Source organism: Corythoichthys intestinalis, chromosome 5 (assembly GCF_030265065.1).
Source record: "Corythoichthys intestinalis isolate RoL2023-P3 chromosome 5, ASM3026506v1, whole genome shotgun sequence".
Classification (NCBI taxonomy): Eukaryota; Metazoa; Chordata; class Actinopteri; order Syngnathiformes; family Syngnathidae; genus Corythoichthys; species Corythoichthys intestinalis.
The window spans coordinates 12674349-12695440 of NC_080399.1; the positions used below are offsets into that span (position 1 = coordinate 12674349).

Genomic DNA, 21092 nt, shown 5'->3' on the forward strand with positions numbered 1-21092 from the left:
ATGTTCAGCATTAGGGGAGTGATTTGTTGGGTCTGTGTCTTACATTTTGGAGGCTAATGTTGATGAATGCCATACTGGCGCACGCTTTTATTAAGGTGTGATATCGCACTGCCACCTAGTGGTAATTTTGTGAAAACACAATGCCAAAAGAAAGCAAGGAAACACATTTTTGGACAACTCAAGTGTTTTCTTCACTGTTTGTATGCCAGACATGTCCAAAGTGCGGCCCGGGGGCCAAATGCGGCCCGTGGTCAAATTTCATCCGGCCCCCAGCCACTGTCATAAGATCAACAACGTCTGGCCCACACACAGACTTAATAAATCGGCCAGCAGTACTGCTACCAGCATATGAAGTAGCTTACACATTAAATGTTGCTCCTCATTTACCCACTAAAAGGCAGCAGTACTCTAAGCAACATTACCCGGTGTGACCCTTGACTTCCAGTTTTCTAAAATGGCAACAATCAACAACAACAAAAAGGTTAACTGCGACGGCCGACGCTTCAAGGATAGGTGGAAACTGGACGCAACATGCAATACGCAACAACTGTGTCTGCCTCATTTGCAAAGAGACAGTCACTGTTTTTAAAGAGTTCAATGTGAGGCGATATTACCAAACAAGACACGCTGACATGTACGACAAGATTACAGGGAAGATACGCAGCGAGAAATTGAAGCAACTTGAAGCTAGTTTTATTTCACAGCAGCAAGATCCTGAGAGTCGAAAGAGAACGCCACAAAGGCTAGTTGCGAGATTGTTGAAATTATTAATTTTTAAAAAATAATAATAAAGCAAATGTGACACACAGAATGGCTAGCTAAAATTTGCATAAATATATTGTTCTACGTAAAGGACGTCAGCAAAGGTCGGCCCCCCACATTTTTACCACACCAAATCTGGCCCCCTTTGCAAAAGGTTTGGACACCCCTGTTGTTAGCTATTGATGCCTGAATTGGTTTAAATTGAGGGATTTTGTGGATCCAAAATATTTTCTTCAATACTTTGTTGAAAATTTCCTCCGAGATCAGTGTCGTTTTGGCAGCCCTTTTAATTTTTGTTTTAGTCTTTTGGAAGATAATTTTTATCAGTTAGGCTAGACTCATGCTGCAGGTGTTAATACACAATTCCGATTTTTTTTTTTTGTCATATCTGTTTTTTTGGTGTGCCAATTCAAACCGCCTTTGTTCATTGAGCCCGTTCAAGTATTACGCATGCGCACTGATTCGGAGTCCGACACGCGTTGAGCAAACTGACCCACATGCACAGAAGCATCAAAACAAATAACTACGCACTGTGCGTGCATGACGCACACATAACCTTATGTGTGTGCGTCAGTTTGCCCCGACTCAGCCATTTAAGCAATACTGAAATTATAGACTTCATAACTATTGACTGGACACAGGGCGGATTAATAGGGGGCCAGCATTGTTGCCGTGGCTGTCAAAGCTGACCTAGTGGAATCGCAGACAAAGAGCTTTTTCCGTTGAAAATTCTTTATAGATATGAAAATAAAACAGTCTCGATTCTTTGTTAAAAGAGCAAAAAAGCGCGTGGTAAGAGTTTATTTTATATGAATATGTTGAACAATGATGCTAGTCTGTAAGTCAATGTGGCGGCCGCCATTTGTAAACAGAGCTTTTCCAGTGAAAATTCTTGTGAATAAATGCTTTAATCCCCAAATTATTTAAAGATATGAATGTAAAATTGCCGGGCTTCCAGAGTATGACTCTAACGACATAAACATGTCATCTGTTCAACCCTTTCAATTTGAACCCGAGGGGAACATCAATGAGCATGACAGCACTGTCTATATTCCAGAAAACAACCAGCAAAAGCAAAATGAACAGGAAAGACGGGACGAGACCAGAGTAGAAAATATATATATATATAATTCCGCCAAAATGTGCTACACCAGTGAAACGTCCTACAAGAGGCGAATTTGACACCCAAAGTACTACCGTGCACTTTCAGATTGTTTTGTTTAGATGCATACAGACAGAACATACTAAAGATGCCTTAGAAAATACTTAGACGAAGTAATATCAAATAAGGGTGGTTTAAATATGCTACGTGACCAATATGGTCAACAGATCAACAATCTGCCAAAAGAAAACAACGCTTAAAAGTATGAGGGAAACACATGCAAAAAGTATTTTAAGGCAATGAAAGGTAATAAAAGACAATAAAAAAAACACAAATAGTAACTTCAAGGTAAATTGTGAATGTAATTAATTGTTGAATTAATCGTCAGATCAATCGATTATGAAAATAATCGTTAGTTGCAGCCCTAACATACATAACGCACGAATGTAAACAATAAAGTGACCGCGCACAATCGGGACCCGTGGTAAAATGTTCAGTTTTTAGACCAAAAAAAAAAAAACTGATGTTTAAACTAGAGCTGTCAAAATTATCGCGTCTGCGGGCGGTAATTAATTTTTTATATTAATCACGTTAAAATATTTGACGCAATTAGCGCACATGCCCCGCTCAAACAGATTAAAATGACAGCACAGCGCAATGCCAACTTGTTAGTTGTGTTTTTTGGTGTTTTGTCGCCCTCTGCTGGCGCTTGGGTGCGACTGATTTTATGGGCTTCCGCACCCATGAGCATTGTAATTATTGACAACAATGGCGGGCTACTAGTTTATTTTTTGATTGAAAATTTAACAAATTCTATCAAAACGAAAACATTAAGAGGGGTTCTAATATAAAATTTCTATAACTTGTACTAACATTTATCTTTTAAGAACTACAAGTCTTTCTATCCATTGATCGCTTTAAAAGAATGTTAATAATGTTAATGCCATCTTGTTGGTTTATTGTTATAATAAACAACTACAGTACTTATGTACTGTATGTTGAATGTATATATCCATCTTGTGTCTTATCTTTCCATTCCAACAATAATTTACAGAAAAATATGGCATATTATATTGATGGTTTGAATTGCGATTCATTACGATTAATTAATTTTTAAGCTGTAATTAACTCGATTAAAAATTTTAATCCTTGGACAGCCCTAGTTTAAATAACATATTTGACTTTTTCTGTCAAAATATCGTGCTACTATTTCTCATCCTCATTACGCACACGTGTGGTAAAATCACTTCAAAAGCTGTTTTTTTTCTTTTTTTGTGCGTGTACTGTATTGATTGATTGGCATTTCTGTGTTTGGGCACGTTCTTTGTGCAGAGAAATCCCCTTACATTGGTAACATTTTTGGCTATCAAGACTCCAGTCTTGTTTTGCTTCTCAATTACATGATTATAAGGTTTTATTGTTTTATGTTGGAGCTGTTTTCAGCACTGTATTGCAGCTGCAGTTGTTCTAAAAGGGCTATATGAATAACATTGAGTTGTGTTGAAGGTAGACATGTGCCGGTTACCGGTTTCACGGTTTACCGTGGTGTGAAAACGTCGCGGTTTCAAAACCACTAAAATTTTCCGTCATACCTTAGTACAGTATTCGCTATTTTTCATGTGCCAAAATGCAGCCGAAGTGGCTTGGTGCAGCACCGCTCACCCCTTCCCGTTTGTTGCCGTGAGTGTCACTAAACAGCCAGCAAACCCCAAAACAAATCCTCCAAACACAAGGCGTACTTTTCTTCAATTTATTGAGCTCTCAAATCGTGGTGAAATATACAAATAAATACATTTAAAACGTTGTACAATTGTATTTTTCCACGTGTGATTAGGTTCAACAGGATAGCAGTAGCACCATTAAAAAGTTCGCCAAAAACAAAACACACATTTTCCTTTCAAATTCAATATACAAACTAACTAAAACTTACAAAGACGAATGTTAGCCTAGGCTAAACTGGGAGAGCAGCTTCTTTTATGTCTCACAGCCGCTGAGTGAGAGAAAAGCTTGAATGAGGGAGGGAAAGAAAAAGAATCGCGTCAAAGATCGCTAATTGAGAGAGAAGGTCTCACTCCTCACTTTTTTTTTTTTTTTTTTTTTTTTTTTAGATGAAACCTTTCCTCAACAATATTTACATTTTAACTAATTTATAAAACTAACTTATACATTTTTAACTAACTTATTAACTTATGAATTCTTTGTTCTTTTTAACACAAAGGCATGGCATCATGTAGACTAGAGTTGACACAGTGGCTGAAAATGGCAAAACTTTACTTGAGCTTCCCCCCTAAAAAAAAAAGTCATACAGTATATATTTTTAATTTTATTTAGAAGTGTTTTTACTTTTTATAGCAATTATTTTGTTCTTACTCTAATATTGAGCAACTTGAGCTGTGGCTGTGGGTATAGTCTAGGTTCTATTTATTTTAATTTTATATAATATTTGTTATTTTTTGTTAATTTATTTATTTTCTCATTATATTCATGTTCCAATTTGCAAATATGTTTTGAAAAAATCCTGTTCAATGGATTTTTTTTTTTTTTTTTTTAAACCCATACATCTCAAAATTTTGGAGCTATAATTGCAATACCGTGATACCGTGAAACCGCGGTATTTTTGCTCACGGTTATCGTACCGTGAAAATGTCATACCGGCACATGCCTAGTTGAAGGTTGAATTGACTATGTACAGTAAAAGGAACTCACCAATCCCAGAGTTTCCGCCAGTAATCACGACTACTTTTTCGGAGAGATCACGACCTTGAAGGATCTCGAGAGCCGATGAGTTACCATCGTAGCGTTTGGGCTTCACCATCACATCTTCCACAGTAAAAACTTGGCGGGGGTCGAAGTAAGTGGATCTTTTATTGATGTGACTACCAATAAAAAAACAGTGATTGTAAAATAAATGTACAGTATATACTGTATAGTCCTTAATTTTACAGTTTGGAACCAACAAATCGATTCGAATCAAATGGAAGGCATGATGTGTGATGATGAATCTACTTACTCAACATAAATTATTTGGCCATGTTCATTGGTGTTTTGCTCCCAGCCATACGGCAAATCTGTTTTGAAAAATATATATTTTTTAAAAAACAATATTACATACCTTCAGTTAGATAACGCAAACAAAAACACAACAAAAACTTTAATGCTTTAGGTTGTGAGTGAAGAAATATGGGGAGAAAGAAAACAATAAAACCTCCAGCACAGCGTTTCTTCTTTCCTGACTTGGGGTGTTCCCACTGTGTCCTCATCTCGTCATGACTTAGAACAGAAAGAAAAAAAAAACACAAAAATTAGTAAATTCATTTTCATATCTTGATGAATTTCCTCTATATATATGGCGGAAAACACTCAGGTGACTTGAAGTTCCGCTGTGAGACCCCCAATTTGGCCAAATTTCAAAATTTTCCAATATGCATGTGTGATACATTATTGGAAAGCTTAAAAACTCAATTTTCGGGGGAAGAAAAATTTTGAACAGGAAGGCATTTTTAAAAATAAATAAATAAAACTTTTTTTCAACAGCAAAACCCCATCTGGAAGTGACTTTAAGAGATATTATCGCGTACTTACCTTGTTTCGATCCAAAAACTCCATGTAGCATGTATGGATCACTGAGTGTCAAGACACAGCTGTGAATGGCCACAGCTGGATTTTGGGGGGGATTTCATGGGTGAAACATGGTAATATAACAAGGGTCGCGATGCAGAAATAGCAGACATCAAGGAGTGGTCGACAGTTTCTTTTTCATATATTTACCCTTTTAAAAGTTTTTTTTTTTTTTCCCCAAAATTTTTTCTTTGTTTGGATCCATTATTTATCATCTAACATATCAGATAAAATGCGACAGTCACAAAAAAAATACAATTAAGCGATACTTATGGGGTAGATATCTGTGACTTTTTTACAGACGCCATTTTTTTCATTGTGACGTCATTTGTTTAAAAGTTTAAAACATGCAAGTGAATAATTTTTTTGTCGGTTTTTTTTTTTTTCAAACAAACAAAAAACCAAAAAAACGTAATATTAGACATCAATTAATGATTCTAAACTAAAAATGACAGACATTTTGAATAATAAATTAATGAATTACCTTCGTTTTATGGCTGGGTTGAAACAAAAGCGGTCTCGCGATGTCTGTAAATGGGGGTTTCCAGGGTAAAACAGACAAATTAAGAATTCAGGGGCCTAATACGCGATGAATCTGCTATTGCACCATATAGAGATATTGTTCTGTCAAACACAACAGTTGTTTTGGCTTAAAATACAGCAGTTTCTTTTAAAGAGGAGTGCAAGAGCAGAAGCTGCTTTTTAAGTCTTGTCTGTGTTTTCCGCCATATATACTTATAGAGAGAGAGAGAATACAGTACATGTAAATCAGATAAATCACAATTGACTACAGCAGGTGCATTATCATGCTAAAGTTGCATGAGACAGTTATGCAGGCTCAGATCCGTGCAATACAGAAAAGCAAGACTCAAAACAACTTTTTAAACTTACACATTATAACACGTGTGATGAATGTGAAACATGTTGAGAGTCCACTTACTTTGCATAGTAAACCCATCCATCTTTAGTCGATCTTTCTTCCCACCCAGGAGGCAACTCGTCTTCACTGTCAGTATCTTCCATACCGGCGTACTTAAGGGCTGCCATTAGATAAGCTTCTTCAAAAAGGTATGGCGGAACAAAAATGCAAAACTCTCAATTAATATCAGCTGCGTGCACAACGAGCGTCTTGTGATTTTGACAGTGGAGAAACACCGCACTACGGGACTTCCGCAACAACATGATGACGTCATCCGCAATGCCTAATGGGAAACAGAGTTTATGAAAGTGAAACGTTTGGCTGTCGGCATTGTCAATGAAATGTTTATGAAATTAACCATTTTACCATTACCTTTATTTTTTCCTGTTTTGTTCATTTAAAGTAAATTACTAACAAACAACAATTTTACATAAGGAATTAAAAATATTTTATTCAAGAAATAAAACATAGCAATAAAATAAACAACCTTATATGCATTATTGTATATGTATTGAATTATGAAATGATTCACCTGTTTTAAATTAATTATAAACGTTACAATAATTACAACAAATAAATACAAATAATCTTAAACATGAATTATGATAAATGATAGAGAAAATGGATGGGAGCCAAATTGCACAGATAACATTCGTTTGAATAAATAGCAGTGGCATTTTTCTAATGGCACTAATGGCACGCTGCTCTTTACGAGTTGCTGTAACTTAATTAATTTGCATTACAATTAGCATGTAATTGTCCTGTGAGTTATGTCAGAGTTGTCCTCTAAATCTAAGTAAGGAACAAGGATGAACAGAGTAGATGGGAGTTTAAATGATATATCAAGAATAGCAAATTACAGCTCAAAATAGCTTGCCATATAATCATATGAACATTTCAATCAAAGTTGTTCATGCCTTTCAACACTTGAGGTTGACACTATTCTCGCCAGTTTAAAAAGAGGAACTAAATACATTCATAGGTCTACGCTGTTGACCTGGAGCAGAAAAAAAAGCTTAGTTTTGCCAAATGCAGGCTTATCACGTTTGGAAAAAAAAAAACATTAACTTTATTACTAGACAATGTGAAATGTATCACCTCCTAACGTGGTAACAAACTTTTTAAACTGGTGTGGCAGCAATACATTTTGTATGAAATAACTATTTATAACTTTGATTAACTCAAGCTCCCTTGATTAATGATACATTTCAGTACCTTATTTTGGGAATGTACTGATATTAACACACTGTTCAAAAGAATTGAAAGTCTATTGTCGTCAATGGCAACTAATTTATTCTCTCCTGTTCTCTGTGCCATTTGTGACCAGTTCACGGTGTCGTTCCGTTTTTAGTCTGAAATGAACAAATCGAAATGAGTGAATCAACGAAATGCCCTCGATGTTGACGCTTGCCCTGACCAACATGGCCGTATCTAATCACGTCACGTGGCTAAGTTACTACAGCCCGTTGGCGTACCACAGTTCAGCTTGTTTCTCATTTCCAATGCGCATGCGCAGCTGAGGGGGCAGGACCAGGACGTGGGCCGACCTCTACTGTAGTGCGCGTGTATGAGTGTGTGCGTCTCTCCTTAACAGACACAGGCTCACAACGTGATGAGACGTGATACTTAACGGGTCTTTTGTATCAAAACTTTATTTTGATCCATTTTGTATTATTTCGATGCCGCATTCCGACCCATTCCGACACCTTGGACACACAAATCACTTGCCGTGGAAAAACGACTTGCTTTCTGCCGAAGAGTGTCCGCTTCCCCTCCCCTCGATGAAGAGCTGCGATGCCCTCTGATTTCGTCTCCCTCCTCAGCTCGGACCTCGACCTCAATTCCCCCAAATCTCTCTACTCTAAAGGTAAGTCTCGGTAGAAAAAACGCGGCGCTAAATAGTTTTATCCCTGGTTTTAATCACAGGGAATGCACCCCCTGCCGTTAGCTGCCCCGTTAAGCTGCTAGCTAGCAAGGGTTAGCTTTTTTGCATTAGCCACTTAGCCGAGCTAGCCCACTTGGTTAGCCGCCAATTGACTTGCTCGTTCTAGGCTCCCTGCGTGATTGTTCTTAGCCTGGTAACATGCGCCGAAGAGAAAGATGTGCTCCGTGCGTATTGTCTCGTTGTAACGCCTTTCGTTTCCAATAACGACGCCCCAAGTCTGCGTTATTACTAATCCCACTGGAGTTCTTGGAAAGACCCGCCCTGTTGCAATATGATTGGCTGCTACATCCAGGTAGGGTACGCCCTATTTCTTCCTGGCGGGAAAATAAGTGACGAGCAAAGTGTGGTGGTATTATTTCGAATCTCACTAACCATAACTAACAAAGTTGATCGTTTTATTTATTTTTTTTTCATATTTGATATATTTTGCAAAAGTTCGTAGCCTAGACCTCTTGCTATACAGCAGCCAATCATGTAAAGGTGAGGTGCATCCTGCATAGAACTATGGTGCAATTCGTGATATTGCGTAATAACCGTTTTATACGTCTGAAACCAGGGGATTCACCAATTCACAAGTTATTAAAAAAAAAAAAAAAAAATTCTTGTGTTTGCTTTAGAATATTATTTTTCTTTTTATTACTGGTTAGCATTTATCCACGTTCATTAAAGCATGTATTATATTTTTTGTTCAAGAATAGTTTGCATTTTCCTTATTCGCAGATCTTCAGTATGGACATTTGGACCCAATCCCTACACAGTTTGCGTGGGCTGGCCACCAGATTATATTAATCTCTAACTAAGTACACTGTGGAATCTGTAGCAATTTTTAATAATTTTTAGCATTGAGTGAACATTGCATACTGTCTTGGCATGTCTACCGCTGAAAATCGAAGCACGAAGACATTATGACAAAAATGCACAATCGATAAATTGGGTGCTCATTGAAAATAGCCTCTCACATGTCCATACCCTTTGCTGTAGTTTGTGCTCCTTTCCCCTCTTTGTATTAGCACAAATAGCTAAAGCAGCCTGGGTATTACGCTTTTTGTTCAAGAGAAAAATATTCGTATGACTAGAACTCCTAAATTATTAGTACAGTCGTATGAAAAAGTATCTGAACCTTTTGGAATTCCTTACATTTCTGCGTAAAATCACCATCAAATGTGATGTGTTCCTTGTCAAAATCACACTGATGAAAAAACTGTCTGCTTTAACTAAAACCACCCGAACGTTTATAGGTTTTTGAGGATAGTATGCAAACAATGATGGAAGGGGGTTGGGTAAGTAAGTGAAATGTCACCCCACACACACACACACACACACACACCCCGGCAGCAGTAGCTGTAGCTGCAGATCAGTCTGGCACATCGATCATGACTAATCCTGGCCCATTCTTCTCTACAAAACTGCTTTAGTTCAGTCAGATTCCTGGAATGTCTGGCATGAATTACTGTCTTTGGGTCATGCCACAGCATCTCAATGGGGTTTAAGTCCGGACTTTGACCTGGCCACTCCAGAACGTGTATTTTATTCTTCTGAAACCATTCTGAAGTTGATTTACTTTTGTGTTTTGGATCACTATCTTGTTGCAGTATCCATCCTCTTTTTAGCTTCAACTGTGTGACAGACAGCCTCAGGTTTTCCTGCATAATATCCCGATAAACGTTTGAATTCATTCTTCCATTAATAATTGCAAGTTGTCCTGGCCCTGAGGGAGCAAAACGGCCCCAAATCATGCTGCTCCCTTCACTATTCTTCACAGTGGGGTTGAGGTGTTGATGTTGGTGAGCTGTTCAATTTTTCCTCCATACATGACGTTGTTTGTTACTCCTAAAGAATTCAATTTTGGTTTCATCAGTCCACAAAATATTTTGTCAAAAATTCTGTGGAGTGTCCAAGTGCCTTTTCGCGAACATTAAACGAGGAATTTTTTTTTTTAAGACCAGTGGCTTCCTCTGTGGAGTCCTCCCATGAACACCATTCTTGGCCATAGTTTTACATATTGTTGATGTGTGCACATAGATGTTAGACTGTGCCAGTGATTTCTGTAAGTCTCTAGCAGCGACTCTAGGCTTCTTTTTTACCTCTCTGGGTATTCTGCGCTGAACTGTTGGCGTCATCTTTGGTGGACGGCCACTCCTTGGGAGGGAAGCAACAGGGCCAAACTCTCCATTTGTAGACAACTTCTCTGACTATCGATTGATGAACATCCAGACTTTTAGAGATGGTTTTGTATACTTTCCAAGATTTCAAATCAACAATCTTTGATCGCAGGTCTGTGTGTTTTATAGTGAGCATGGCAGCTTTAAACAACTCATCAATGATTGGACACACACCTGACTGAAAATGTTTGGTAAAAATTGGTTTCAATTGCTCTTTCATTCTCTTTGGGCAGAGGGTTCATTGACTTCTTTTTCTCCCTTCTGTCATTGTTTGCATGCTATCCTCATTAAAATATGAAAAGCTATAAATGTTTTGGTGGTTTTAGTTAAAGCAGACACTGTATTTTCATCTGTGTTATTATGAAAAATAACAGATCACATTTAATGGTGATTTTACGCAGAAATTCTTCTTTTTCATACCACTGTATAAGTGTTGCAGCATTCAGCTGCACCTTACTTAATAACAAAAGGGTAAAAGGAACAAGGAATGCAGTAGCAGTCTTGTTGTCTGCACCCCAGGAAGCAGGAGCTCCTTGCTACTAAAGGGGGAGAAAGAAGTTAGTGGCATATGGAGCTTAACTAACAAATAGACCTGTGTCTGTGTTGTAAGCCAGTAATTTACTTTTTGTTGGCTTGACAAAAGGAAGCGAATACTTTATTTTTTGCTTGGTTAGACTCAAATCTCAAGTATTTAGGCGGTCCGTTGGACCTCAGGTGGAATCTCCCGTCACGAGCTACTCCTCTGCAAACATGGCGTCTTTGAGGGAACATAGCTCTCAGGTAGAAACAGCACTAAATGCACAGGTTCATTTTCTTAGCAAACGGTCAGTTAGTTTCCACAGAGAATCATGCGTGTGGGTGAGTTTTGGCAAGGGTTATTTGGATCTGAGATAGCAGTTCTCTTTTGGTGGCTTGACTAGCTTCTATGTTTATTGTGAGGTTTTCCCACTCAAATCTGAAGCGTTCGCGTCATATACTCTGATTTCACAAAAGCGCTGCCACTCTCCGGTCCTAGCATCTCCTTGACACCCAAAGGAAGTGTTGCCAAGGGCACCTACCCTCCCCAAATGCCACCATTAATTCTAGCCAAAGCTCCTTAAATGCTGTGGACAAGAGTCCTGACAGCTGTGGTGTTTAATTTCGGAGAAGGGTGCTTTATCACCTTTGAAGAAGCTATGCACAATTCACTCACTAAGCTATTGTGGTCAACTCCGGGGCTTTGTGTTAGATTTCTGCAGCCCTTTTTGACTGTACACTGGAACCTCAGCCGTTTGAATGTTTGTGGTCTGGTAGTGTTTAATATTTCTTCGGTGTCATACAGTCTTTGCAGATGAATTGCAATGTATTAGAAAGTGGAGACGAATGTTTGCTGAAGCTACAGTAATAGTCCCGCTTGCATACATTTCATCTTTCTTAAATGTCATACAAGATAGAAGTTGAATGCTGTGCAAGGGACTCTTGATTTACACTTGTGCGGTTACACTTGTGCGGATGACATGTGATGTCACACAACATTTTATCTGGTGAGGTTCCATTCTTTGTTGCTTATGCTATTTCTGAGCTCCCAGGATAGACATTAGGAGTGGGAACCTCTTGGTACCTCACAGTACGATACGATTTGCGATACAAAGCTCACGATACCGATGACTTGACAATATGGCGATAAAACGATTATCGATACATTGGTCAGGAAATCATTGAGATATTCTACAAACAACTAATTAACAGAAAAACAAGCTTCTGGTGTGAATTGGAATTAGTTTATCACTAGTAGACGTCCAATCCCTTTGAACTGGGAGGGTGGCATGTTCATTCGCTGCCATCATCCCTCCCACTTAAAACGGATTGAACTTCTATGGCTGTCAGTGGCAGTCAATGCCAGGCAATTAGGTAATTTGGTGCCATTTAAGGTCTCACTGGAACAGCACCAAATAAAAGTTCCAGCATCATCACCTTGTCCAGTGCACATTCTTGACTCTTGACACCTTGTCCAATGCAGATTCTTGACTCTTGACAAGGTGATGATAGTGGAACTTTTGTTTGGTGCCGTTCCAGTGAGATTTACAAAGATGATTGCCTAAAGAAGATATCAAAATTCCCTCAGTCCTTGATGATATGGGGCTGCATGTCAGGCAAAGGCACTGGGGAGATGGCTGTGGATAAATCTTCAATAAATGCACAAGTTTACATTGAAATTTTAGACAGCTTTCTTTTTCCTTCAATTAAAAATATGTTTGTCATTTTCCAAGATGACAATACATCATGCCACAGAGCTAAAACTGTTAAACCACTACTTGGAGAAAGACTCATTCAGTCAATATCATGGTCTGCAAATAGCCCAGATCGCAATCCTGTTGATAACCTGTGGTGGAAATTGAAAAAAATGGTCCACAGCAAGGCTTCGACCTGCATGGATGATCTGGCAACTGCAGTCAAAGAGAGTTGGCACCAAATTGATGAAGAATACTCATCAAGTCCATGCCCCAGAGACTGCAAGCTGTCATAAAAACCAGAGGTGGTGCTACTAAATCAGGGGTGTCCAAACTTTTTGCAAAGGGGGCCAGATTTGGTGTGGTAAAAATGGTGGGGGCCGACCTTGGCTGACGTCCTTTACGTAGAACAATATATTTAAACTAGGGTAGGGCTGGGCGATATGGCCTTAAACATGTATCACGATAAATTGAGCAGATTTATCTCGATAACGATAAATGACGATAAATTCGCCCAAGCGGACTGTTATATAATTTGAAAATCTGAATCAATGCATGAAATACAGATTAACTATTTCTTGTTGATTTATTTACCAGCATTCAATTTGATATACTGTATTTAACAATTGTACATGCAGTCTAAACATTAAGTTTATAAAAATGTATTGTAAGCAATAAGAATTCAAGTATGAACATTTATAACAGCGTGTATGACTTGAACAATGTACATTGTCAAAATCAATATGCCTGTGCAAACATGTAATTGTAACACAAATGACTTGCAGCTTGAACAGTACACTTCAAAAAGACAACTTATTGTTAATGGCTGCTGTGACATAATTATTAAATACAAGTGTTTACTTTATGGTTTAAGGGTTTTTTCCCCCCAGTGCATTTTTTAATAAATGCACGCACAATAAAAATAGCTGGGGCCATTTCTCGGTCATTATAAGTTTTGCCGTTGGATTGTACTTTATGCTGAATGCTTTACCATCACAAAAGCTATCAGAGGAATCACACACAGACAGATACAAAATAACGCCACATAGTAATTGCTAGATGCAGTCCGTGCCCAATCCACTCATTAAGTTCAGCCGTTTCGACAAGGTTAGAGCCCCTATCCGACTCCATAACGTTCATTTGTAGCGTTAGCCGCTAGCTAGCGTTAGCCTGGATACCAGTAGAAAGCACTGAAAGCACCATCTCCGGAAATCGTGAGAACAAAGGAGGACAGCGGGTGAAAGCCCGTCTGGATGCCACCAAGAGTCTACTAAATGTCGGTTGAAAGTTTGGTGAACCTCCCTTAAGCCACACTCCATCACGTTTTGCTTGTAGCGTTAGCTGCTAGCGTTAGCTTACCGGGCTTTTGTTTGATTGGCTTCCTGATGATCACGTGACTCCCTATGTAAGCACATTCACTGCTTTCTTAAAGGGGAATGAACATAGACGAACAACACAGAATCAAAGCGGGATGAAAAGACTATATTTTCTTGTTTTATTAATTTACCGAATTTACCGACATGGTCAAAATTACGTCGGTCATCGTTAAGAATTTCGGTGACGGTAAATTTTCGGTTTACCGCCCTGCTCTAAACTAGGGCTTTCAAAATTATCGCGTTAACGGGCGGTAATCAATTTTTTTGAATTAATAATGTTAAAATATTTGACTCACTTTAATGCACATGCCCTGCTCAAACAGATTAAAATGACAGCACAGGGAAATGTCCACTTGTTACTTGTGTTTTTTTGGTGTTTTTTCGACCTCTGCTGGCGCTTGGGTGCGACTGATTTTATGAGAATTGTATAATTATTGACATCAACAATGGCGAGCTACTAGTTTATTTTTTGGTTGAAAATTTTACAAATTTTTTTCAAACGAAAACATTAAGAGGGGCTTTTAATATGAAATTTGTATAACTTGTAATAACATTTATCTTTTAAGAACTACAAGTCTTCCTATCCATGGATCGCTTTAACAGAATGTTAAAGATGTTAATGCCATCTTGTTGATTTATTGTTATAATAAACAAATACAGTACTTATGTACCATATGTTGAATGTATATATCCGTCTTGTCTTATCTTTCCATTCCAACAATAATTTACAGAAAAATATGGCATATTTTATAGACAGTTTGAAATGCGATTAATTACGATAAATAAATTTTTAAGCTGTAATTAACTCGATTAAAAATTTTAATCGTTTGACAGCCCTAATTTAAACAAATTGTAGCAATCCATTCTGTGTGTCACATTTGCTTTTTTTTTTTTTTTTTTTTTCAATTCATAGTTTCAACAATCTCGCAACTAGCCTTTGTGGCGTTCTCTTTCAACTCTCGGGCTCTTGCAAAATACTGCTGCTGTGAAATTAAACTAGCTTCAAGTTGCTTTAATTTCTCACTGCGTATCTTCCCTGTAATCTTTTACATGTCAGCGTGTCTTGTTTGGTAATATCGCCTCACATTGTCTCTTTGCAAATGAGGCAGACACAGTTGTTGTGTATTTTAGTGAATAAATAGTTCAATTTCCACCTATCCTTGAAGCGTCGGTTATCGCAGTCAACTTTCTTTTTTTTTATTGATTGTCGCCATTTTAGAAAATTGGAAGTAAAGGGTCACACAGGGTAATGTTGCTTAGAGTGCTGCTGCCTTTTAGTGGGTAAATGATGAGTAGCATTTAGTGTGTAAGCTAATTCATATGCTGGTAGCAGTACTGCTGACCAAATTATTAAGTCTGTGTGCGGGCCAGATGCTATTGATTTTATGACAGAGGCTGGGGGCCGGATGAAATTTGACCACGGGCCGCATTTGGCCCCAAGGTCCGGACTTCGGACATGTCTGTACTAAATACTAGAGATGTGTTTTGATTGTTATTTCTTTGTTTGTTTCTCATGATTCCATATTTTTTTCCTCAGAATGGAGTGATTCCATAAATATTTTTCCCTGCACTTGCTCTATAAAATTAACATTTACTGAACACCATGTTTTTTATTCATTTCTTAATGCTAAAGAATTGCACTTTTGAACCAATTCATTATTTTTTCAAGCTTTCTGAGTTTGTTCTACATGATAAATTGTCTGAGTGATCCGAGACTGGTGTTTGCATACTTTTCGCTAGGGGTTGTATTATCGTAGAAGATTTTGATAACAACTTGTTGGTTCCTTTTTTTAAACATTGACACCTTTTTAAAACGATATCTCGATTCTTGGCAGGAGCATATCGATAACCTTTTGGGAAACACAGTATCACGATATATCACCATTTCGATATTTTTTCACACCCCTAATAGACATATACAGTGGTACTAAGACAGTCACTAGAAAAGCTAACTAAAAACTATGTAATTCAGCTATCCAATTGGAGAATTGTATCATGGAGAGTGCATTACACTTTAAGTTATAGCATGTTTTATGATGCACGTACCGCACATGCTAAAATCACAATGTTGATTTTTTTTTTTTTTTTTTTTTCTCAATATATTGTGCAACCAAATTACAAAACTTTTTGGTGGAGGACTGAAATTGATTAATTGCTTTCAAATCATTTAAATTGATATTAAATCCGAGTAAATTATTTCATCAGCTTGGTCACAGGATGACTTAAATTGGTAAGTCAAGGTAGGACCATTGTACTAAATTACTCGTTTCAAGCATATATTGATGAAAAATTCCGTTATGTCCTTTTTTAGGGGAGTTGGCATGCGATGATTGAATTGGCATTTTAATTAACCAAAGCCAATCCCATCTCACTAGTGCTGTCGTTATAACTAGAGGTGTTAAAAAAAATCTGAGATTTTGCTCTAACTGCAAAAACAAAGGGATGGAGAATAGTGTATTAAAGCAGGTTTGCACTACAAGAGAAAATTTTATAATAAAAGCCATATGTTGTTCAAACATAAAACAAAAACATTTATACTTGAGTGCTGGATCAGGTTCCAGGAGTAAATTTATATGAATGTATTTACTATTTGGATTTTTTTTTCTTTTTAAAGTGACATACAAATATCTCAAAAATCGTCTTTAAGTGTCGTATCGGGATTTATCAAGATCTTATCGAATCGTGTGGATCGTGATACGACTCGTATCGCCATATATGAGGCAATACACACCCGTAGATATAACCATCGCCCACACTGCAGTCACTTCTCAGTTTCTACTTATTTGCGTGGCTGAAGTGTGTGGCTTTTTAAATTGTAACCATAAATGGCGTTGGTACATAGCAACCCTCATTCTTCTACTCTAACCCGCTGACTGCGTACCATTTTGATTGCATATCAAGAAATGACAGTAATCATAACCTTTGCTTTTTTCTGTCTGAGCCTGTAGTGTCGTTTCAGTTAGATTGCAATGTGAAGGGTGCTCATGAGCTTGCAGTAAACAATTGCTCTGTGACCCTGAAGCTGCTTACACAAGTCTGTTTTTATATGACATAATCGATGTTGTTCTTTTCTTCTTGTTTTCATATCAGAATTTTATGTGTATCAGTGTCAAAACCAGCGTTACTAAACTGCATATTTAGGTGAAACGTTTGCCAGTCGTGCAGTGAAAGAAGGAGGAAGTTGAATTTTGGCTTGCTGAAATATACAGTGGTATGAAAAAATATCTGAACCTTTTGAAATTTCTCACATTTCTGCATAAAATCACCATCAAATGTGATCTGATATTTGTCAAAATCACACAGATGAAAAAACTGTCTGCTCCCAAACATTTATAGGTTTTCATATTTTAATGAGGATAGTATGCAAACAATGACAGAAGGGTGAAAAATAGGTAAGTGAACCATCACATTTCATATTCTGTGGTCCTCCCCTTTGGCAGCAATAAACTCAACCAGGCGCTTCCTGTAGCTGCAAATCAGTCTGGCACATCGATCAAGACTAATCTTGGCCCATTCCTCTCTAGAAAACTGCTGGGGTTCAGTCAGATTCCCGGGATGTCTGGCATGAATCACTTTCTTTAGGTCATGCCACAACATCTCAATGGGGTTCAAGTCTGGACTTTGACTTGGCCACTCCAGAACGTGTATTTTGTTCATCTGAAACCATTCTGAAGTTGATTTACTTCTGTGTTTTGCATCATTGTATTTTTGCAGCATCCATCCTCTTTTTTAGCTTCAACTGTCTGACAGACGGCCTCAGGTTTTCCTCCAAAACCTCCTGATAAACTTTTGAATTCATTCATCCATTAATGATTGCAAGTTGTCCAGGCCCGGAGGAAGCAAAACAGCCCCAAATCATGATGCACCCTCCACCATGCTTCACGGTGGGGATGAAGTATTGATGTTGGTGAGCTATGTGTTACTCCCAAACAATTCAACTTTGGTTTCATCAGTCCACAAAATATTATGTCAAAACTTCTGTGGCGTGTCTAAGTGCCTTTTTGCGAACATTAAACGAGCAACAATGTTTTTTTTTAGACATTAATGGCTTCTTCTGTGGAGTCCTCCCATGAACAACATTCTTTGCCATATTTTTACATATAGTTCATGTGCGCACAGAGATACTGGACTGTGCCAGTGTCTTTAGCAGACACTCAAGTGTTATATTTTTTACCTCTGAGTATTCTGTGCTGAACTCTTGGCGTCATCTTTGGTGGACAGCCACTCCTTGGGAGAGAAGCAACAGTGCAAAACTCTCCATTTGTGGACAACATCTCCGACTGTCGACTAATGATCATCCAGACTTTTAGAGATGCTTTTGTATTTTTTCCCAGTTTGATATGAATCCAGGCGGCACGGTGGCTTAGTGGTTAGCACATCTGCCTCACAGTTCTGAGATCAAGGGTTCAATCCCGGGCTTCGGCCTTCCTGTGTGGAGTTTGCATGTTCTCCCCGTGCCTGCGTGGGTTTCCTCCGGGAACTCCGGTTTCCTCCCACATCCCAAAAACATGCATGGTAGGCTGATTGAACACTCTAAATTGTCCGTAGGTATGAATGTGTGCGTGAATGGTTGTACGTCTCCTTGTGCCCTGCGATTGGCTGGCAACCAGTTCAGGGTGTCCCCTGCCTACTGCCCGTAGTTGGCTGGGATAGGCTCCAGCACCTCCGCGACCCTCGTGAGGAAAAGCGGCATGGAAAATGAATGAATGAATGATATGAATCCATATTCCTTGATCGCAGGTCTTCAAACAGCTCTTTTTGCCGAGCCATGATGCACATCAGACAATGCTTCTTATTAAGCCTGAACGATATATCGTTTAAACATCGCCATCGCGATGTCCGCGTGCACGATAGTCCCATCGCAAGCACGTGCGATAGTTTTTATTTTTTTTAATCAACATACGCCGTGCTTTTTGCTCTGCACAACCTCACACCCTCCCTCTCCCAGCCCTTTGTTCCTCTCAGTCACTGCTGGCACTTGCTTATTAAAATTAACGATGGCTTTGATCTGGCCAAAGACTTCACATGGGCATCTGTCAATCATCGTTTAACTTGTTAAACAGTTTCTACAAGGAAGCCGCGCTGGAATGAATGTGTGCGCGTGTGAAGACGGTAGAGACTTATAAATGCCAGAAGTGATCATGAGGAGTTTGAAATTTCTACATGTCACTCCAACGGTCACAGCTAAGGGAGATAAACCGTAGCATTTAATAAAGCCAAGCATTTGTCTACTACAGTACTTTATTCTTGTTCAAAAACGATGTGGTTGGACTGTTATGTTTAAAAGTGATCTTAATTATGACATTTGAAGTGCGTAAAAACCATTTATTTATATACATTTTTTTAAATCACTTTGGGGGAAAAAGTGAGGAAAAAAACATGTCTTATATGTATCTCTTTCCAATGCTAAATCTGAATAATACATTGAGCACGAAAAACATACCAAAAAAAAAAAAATTGGGGGGGGGGGCTACTTCGCGGTTTTTCACTTATCGCGGCGGGTTCTGGTTCGCATTAACCGCAAAAAACGAGGGATCACTGTACACTGTGGTGATGGTGAGTCACCCAAAGTCTTTCCAAACAGCTATTCAAGTCATCTAGTGAAAATTTCTTTAAAAAAAAATATATATATATACTTTTTTTTTTCTTTTAATATCGCAACATAATATCGCAAACCCCCCAAAAATCGCAACAATAGTTTTTTCCAATATCGTTCAGGCCTACTTCTTATCAAGACAATTCTTACTAGGTGTGTGTTTTATAGTGGTAAGGGCAGCTTTAAACTACTCGTCAGTGATTGGGCACACACCTGACTTAAAATGTTCGGTAAAAATTGGTAGCAATTGGTCTTTAAGTCTCCTGAGGGAGAGGGTTCACTTTTTTTCCACCTTCTGTTATTGTTTGCATGCTATCCTCATTCACATATGAAAACCTAGAAATGTTTGATTGGTTTTAGTTAAAGCAGACAGTTTTTACATCTGTGTGATTTTGACAAAGATCAGATCACATTTGATGGTGATTTTATGCAGAAATGTGAGAAATTCCAAAAGGTTCACATACTTTTTCATACCACTGTATTAATCTGCAGAGAATGTAAAGTAAAAAATAAAAGTAACTGTTTGTCAATTCTTGACTTTGAGTAAATCAAATTTCACAACAGTTTGTATTACGTTCAACCGTTCACTACCAATGACTAGCAAACGTCCCTGTAGTGTTTTTTCTGTTAAGATTTTTAACACCACTCCTATTCGTCAGAATGCTGAAATGGCACTGTCGGAAAGACAAAGCGACTTTTTTTGATACATTTATTGCTTAATGTCATGAAGTAGTCCCTTCTAACTTGCCGCTTATCTAGTTCACACAGAGCTCGTAAACTTAGAGTGCTGCGTCGCTCGCCGTGTGAATTTTATACAGGCGTCTGGCATTCTTTAATGAAAGGTATGTCAACACTAGTGGCTGCTCTACCATTCCGATTTACACAGTAATTGATATGGCAGCGGTCATACCAACGTTGCCGCCTGTTTATTTCTTGTGCCGTTAACACGGCTCAACATTGGTGTCTGATTACTGGTGTTAAATAACAAAAACGGGCTAATGTATCTAACTGCACAATCGTATTTGATTGACCAATAGCTACTACAAAGGATTAGTTTGATAAATGACTAATTACTGAATATTTTTACAATTATTCAACTAATTAGACTGTATAATCCACATTTTATCATGCTGGCAAGCAGGTGCTCTCTTGCTTGATCAAATGCTTTTGTTAATTTATTTATTGTCATCTACGTTGCCACTCTTGTTAGTTAATTTACTTGCCAGGTTAATCTGAAAAGAAAAAAACACTGTATAATTTATGCACCGAAATAACTGCTTTTGAACCTTAAGGAGGTAACGGGGCATGCTTTTTTACGTATTCTTGGCAGTCCAGGAGACATCTACCTCCTCATTAGACTAAAAGTCTTCACTTTGACTCATTTGAAATGTAACCACTTGAG

The 21092-nt window shown here is 38.1% G+C and overlaps 2 protein-coding genes across 7 annotated transcripts in view; one reads left to right on the top strand and one right to left on the bottom strand.

Moving 5' to 3' along the window:
• The window catches only part of wwox (WW domain containing oxidoreductase), a 449092-nt gene extending 442402 nt beyond the window's left edge, over positions 1-6690 (bottom strand). For 3 of the 4 annotated variants that reach the window (XM_057836007.1, XM_057836009.1, XM_057836008.1), the window contains exons 1-4: positions 6423-6690; positions 5070-5134; positions 4875-4932; positions 4571-4740 (exon numbers count right to left, since the gene is read on the bottom strand). In XM_057836007.1, coding sequence (XP_057691990.1) covers positions 4571-4740; positions 4875-4932; positions 5070-5134; positions 6423-6529 — 400 coding nt within the window. In that variant the 5' untranslated portion in view covers positions 6530-6690. The remainder of the gene's footprint in view (positions 1-4570; positions 4741-4874; positions 4933-5069; positions 5135-6422) is intronic. The other variant, XM_057836005.1, reaches the window with a different exon arrangement.
• A 1224-nt stretch (positions 6691-7914) lies between these two features.
• The window catches only part of nfat5a (nuclear factor of activated T cells 5a), a 42764-nt gene continuing 29586 nt past the window's right edge, over positions 7915-21092 (top strand). For 2 of the 3 annotated variants that reach the window (XM_057836810.1, XM_057836811.1), the window contains exon 1: positions 7915-8268. In XM_057836810.1, the coding sequence (XP_057692793.1) occupies positions 8196-8268 (73 nt within the window). In that variant the 5' untranslated portion in view covers positions 7915-8195. The remainder of the gene's footprint in view (positions 8269-21092) is intronic. The other variant, XM_057836812.1, reaches the window with a different exon arrangement.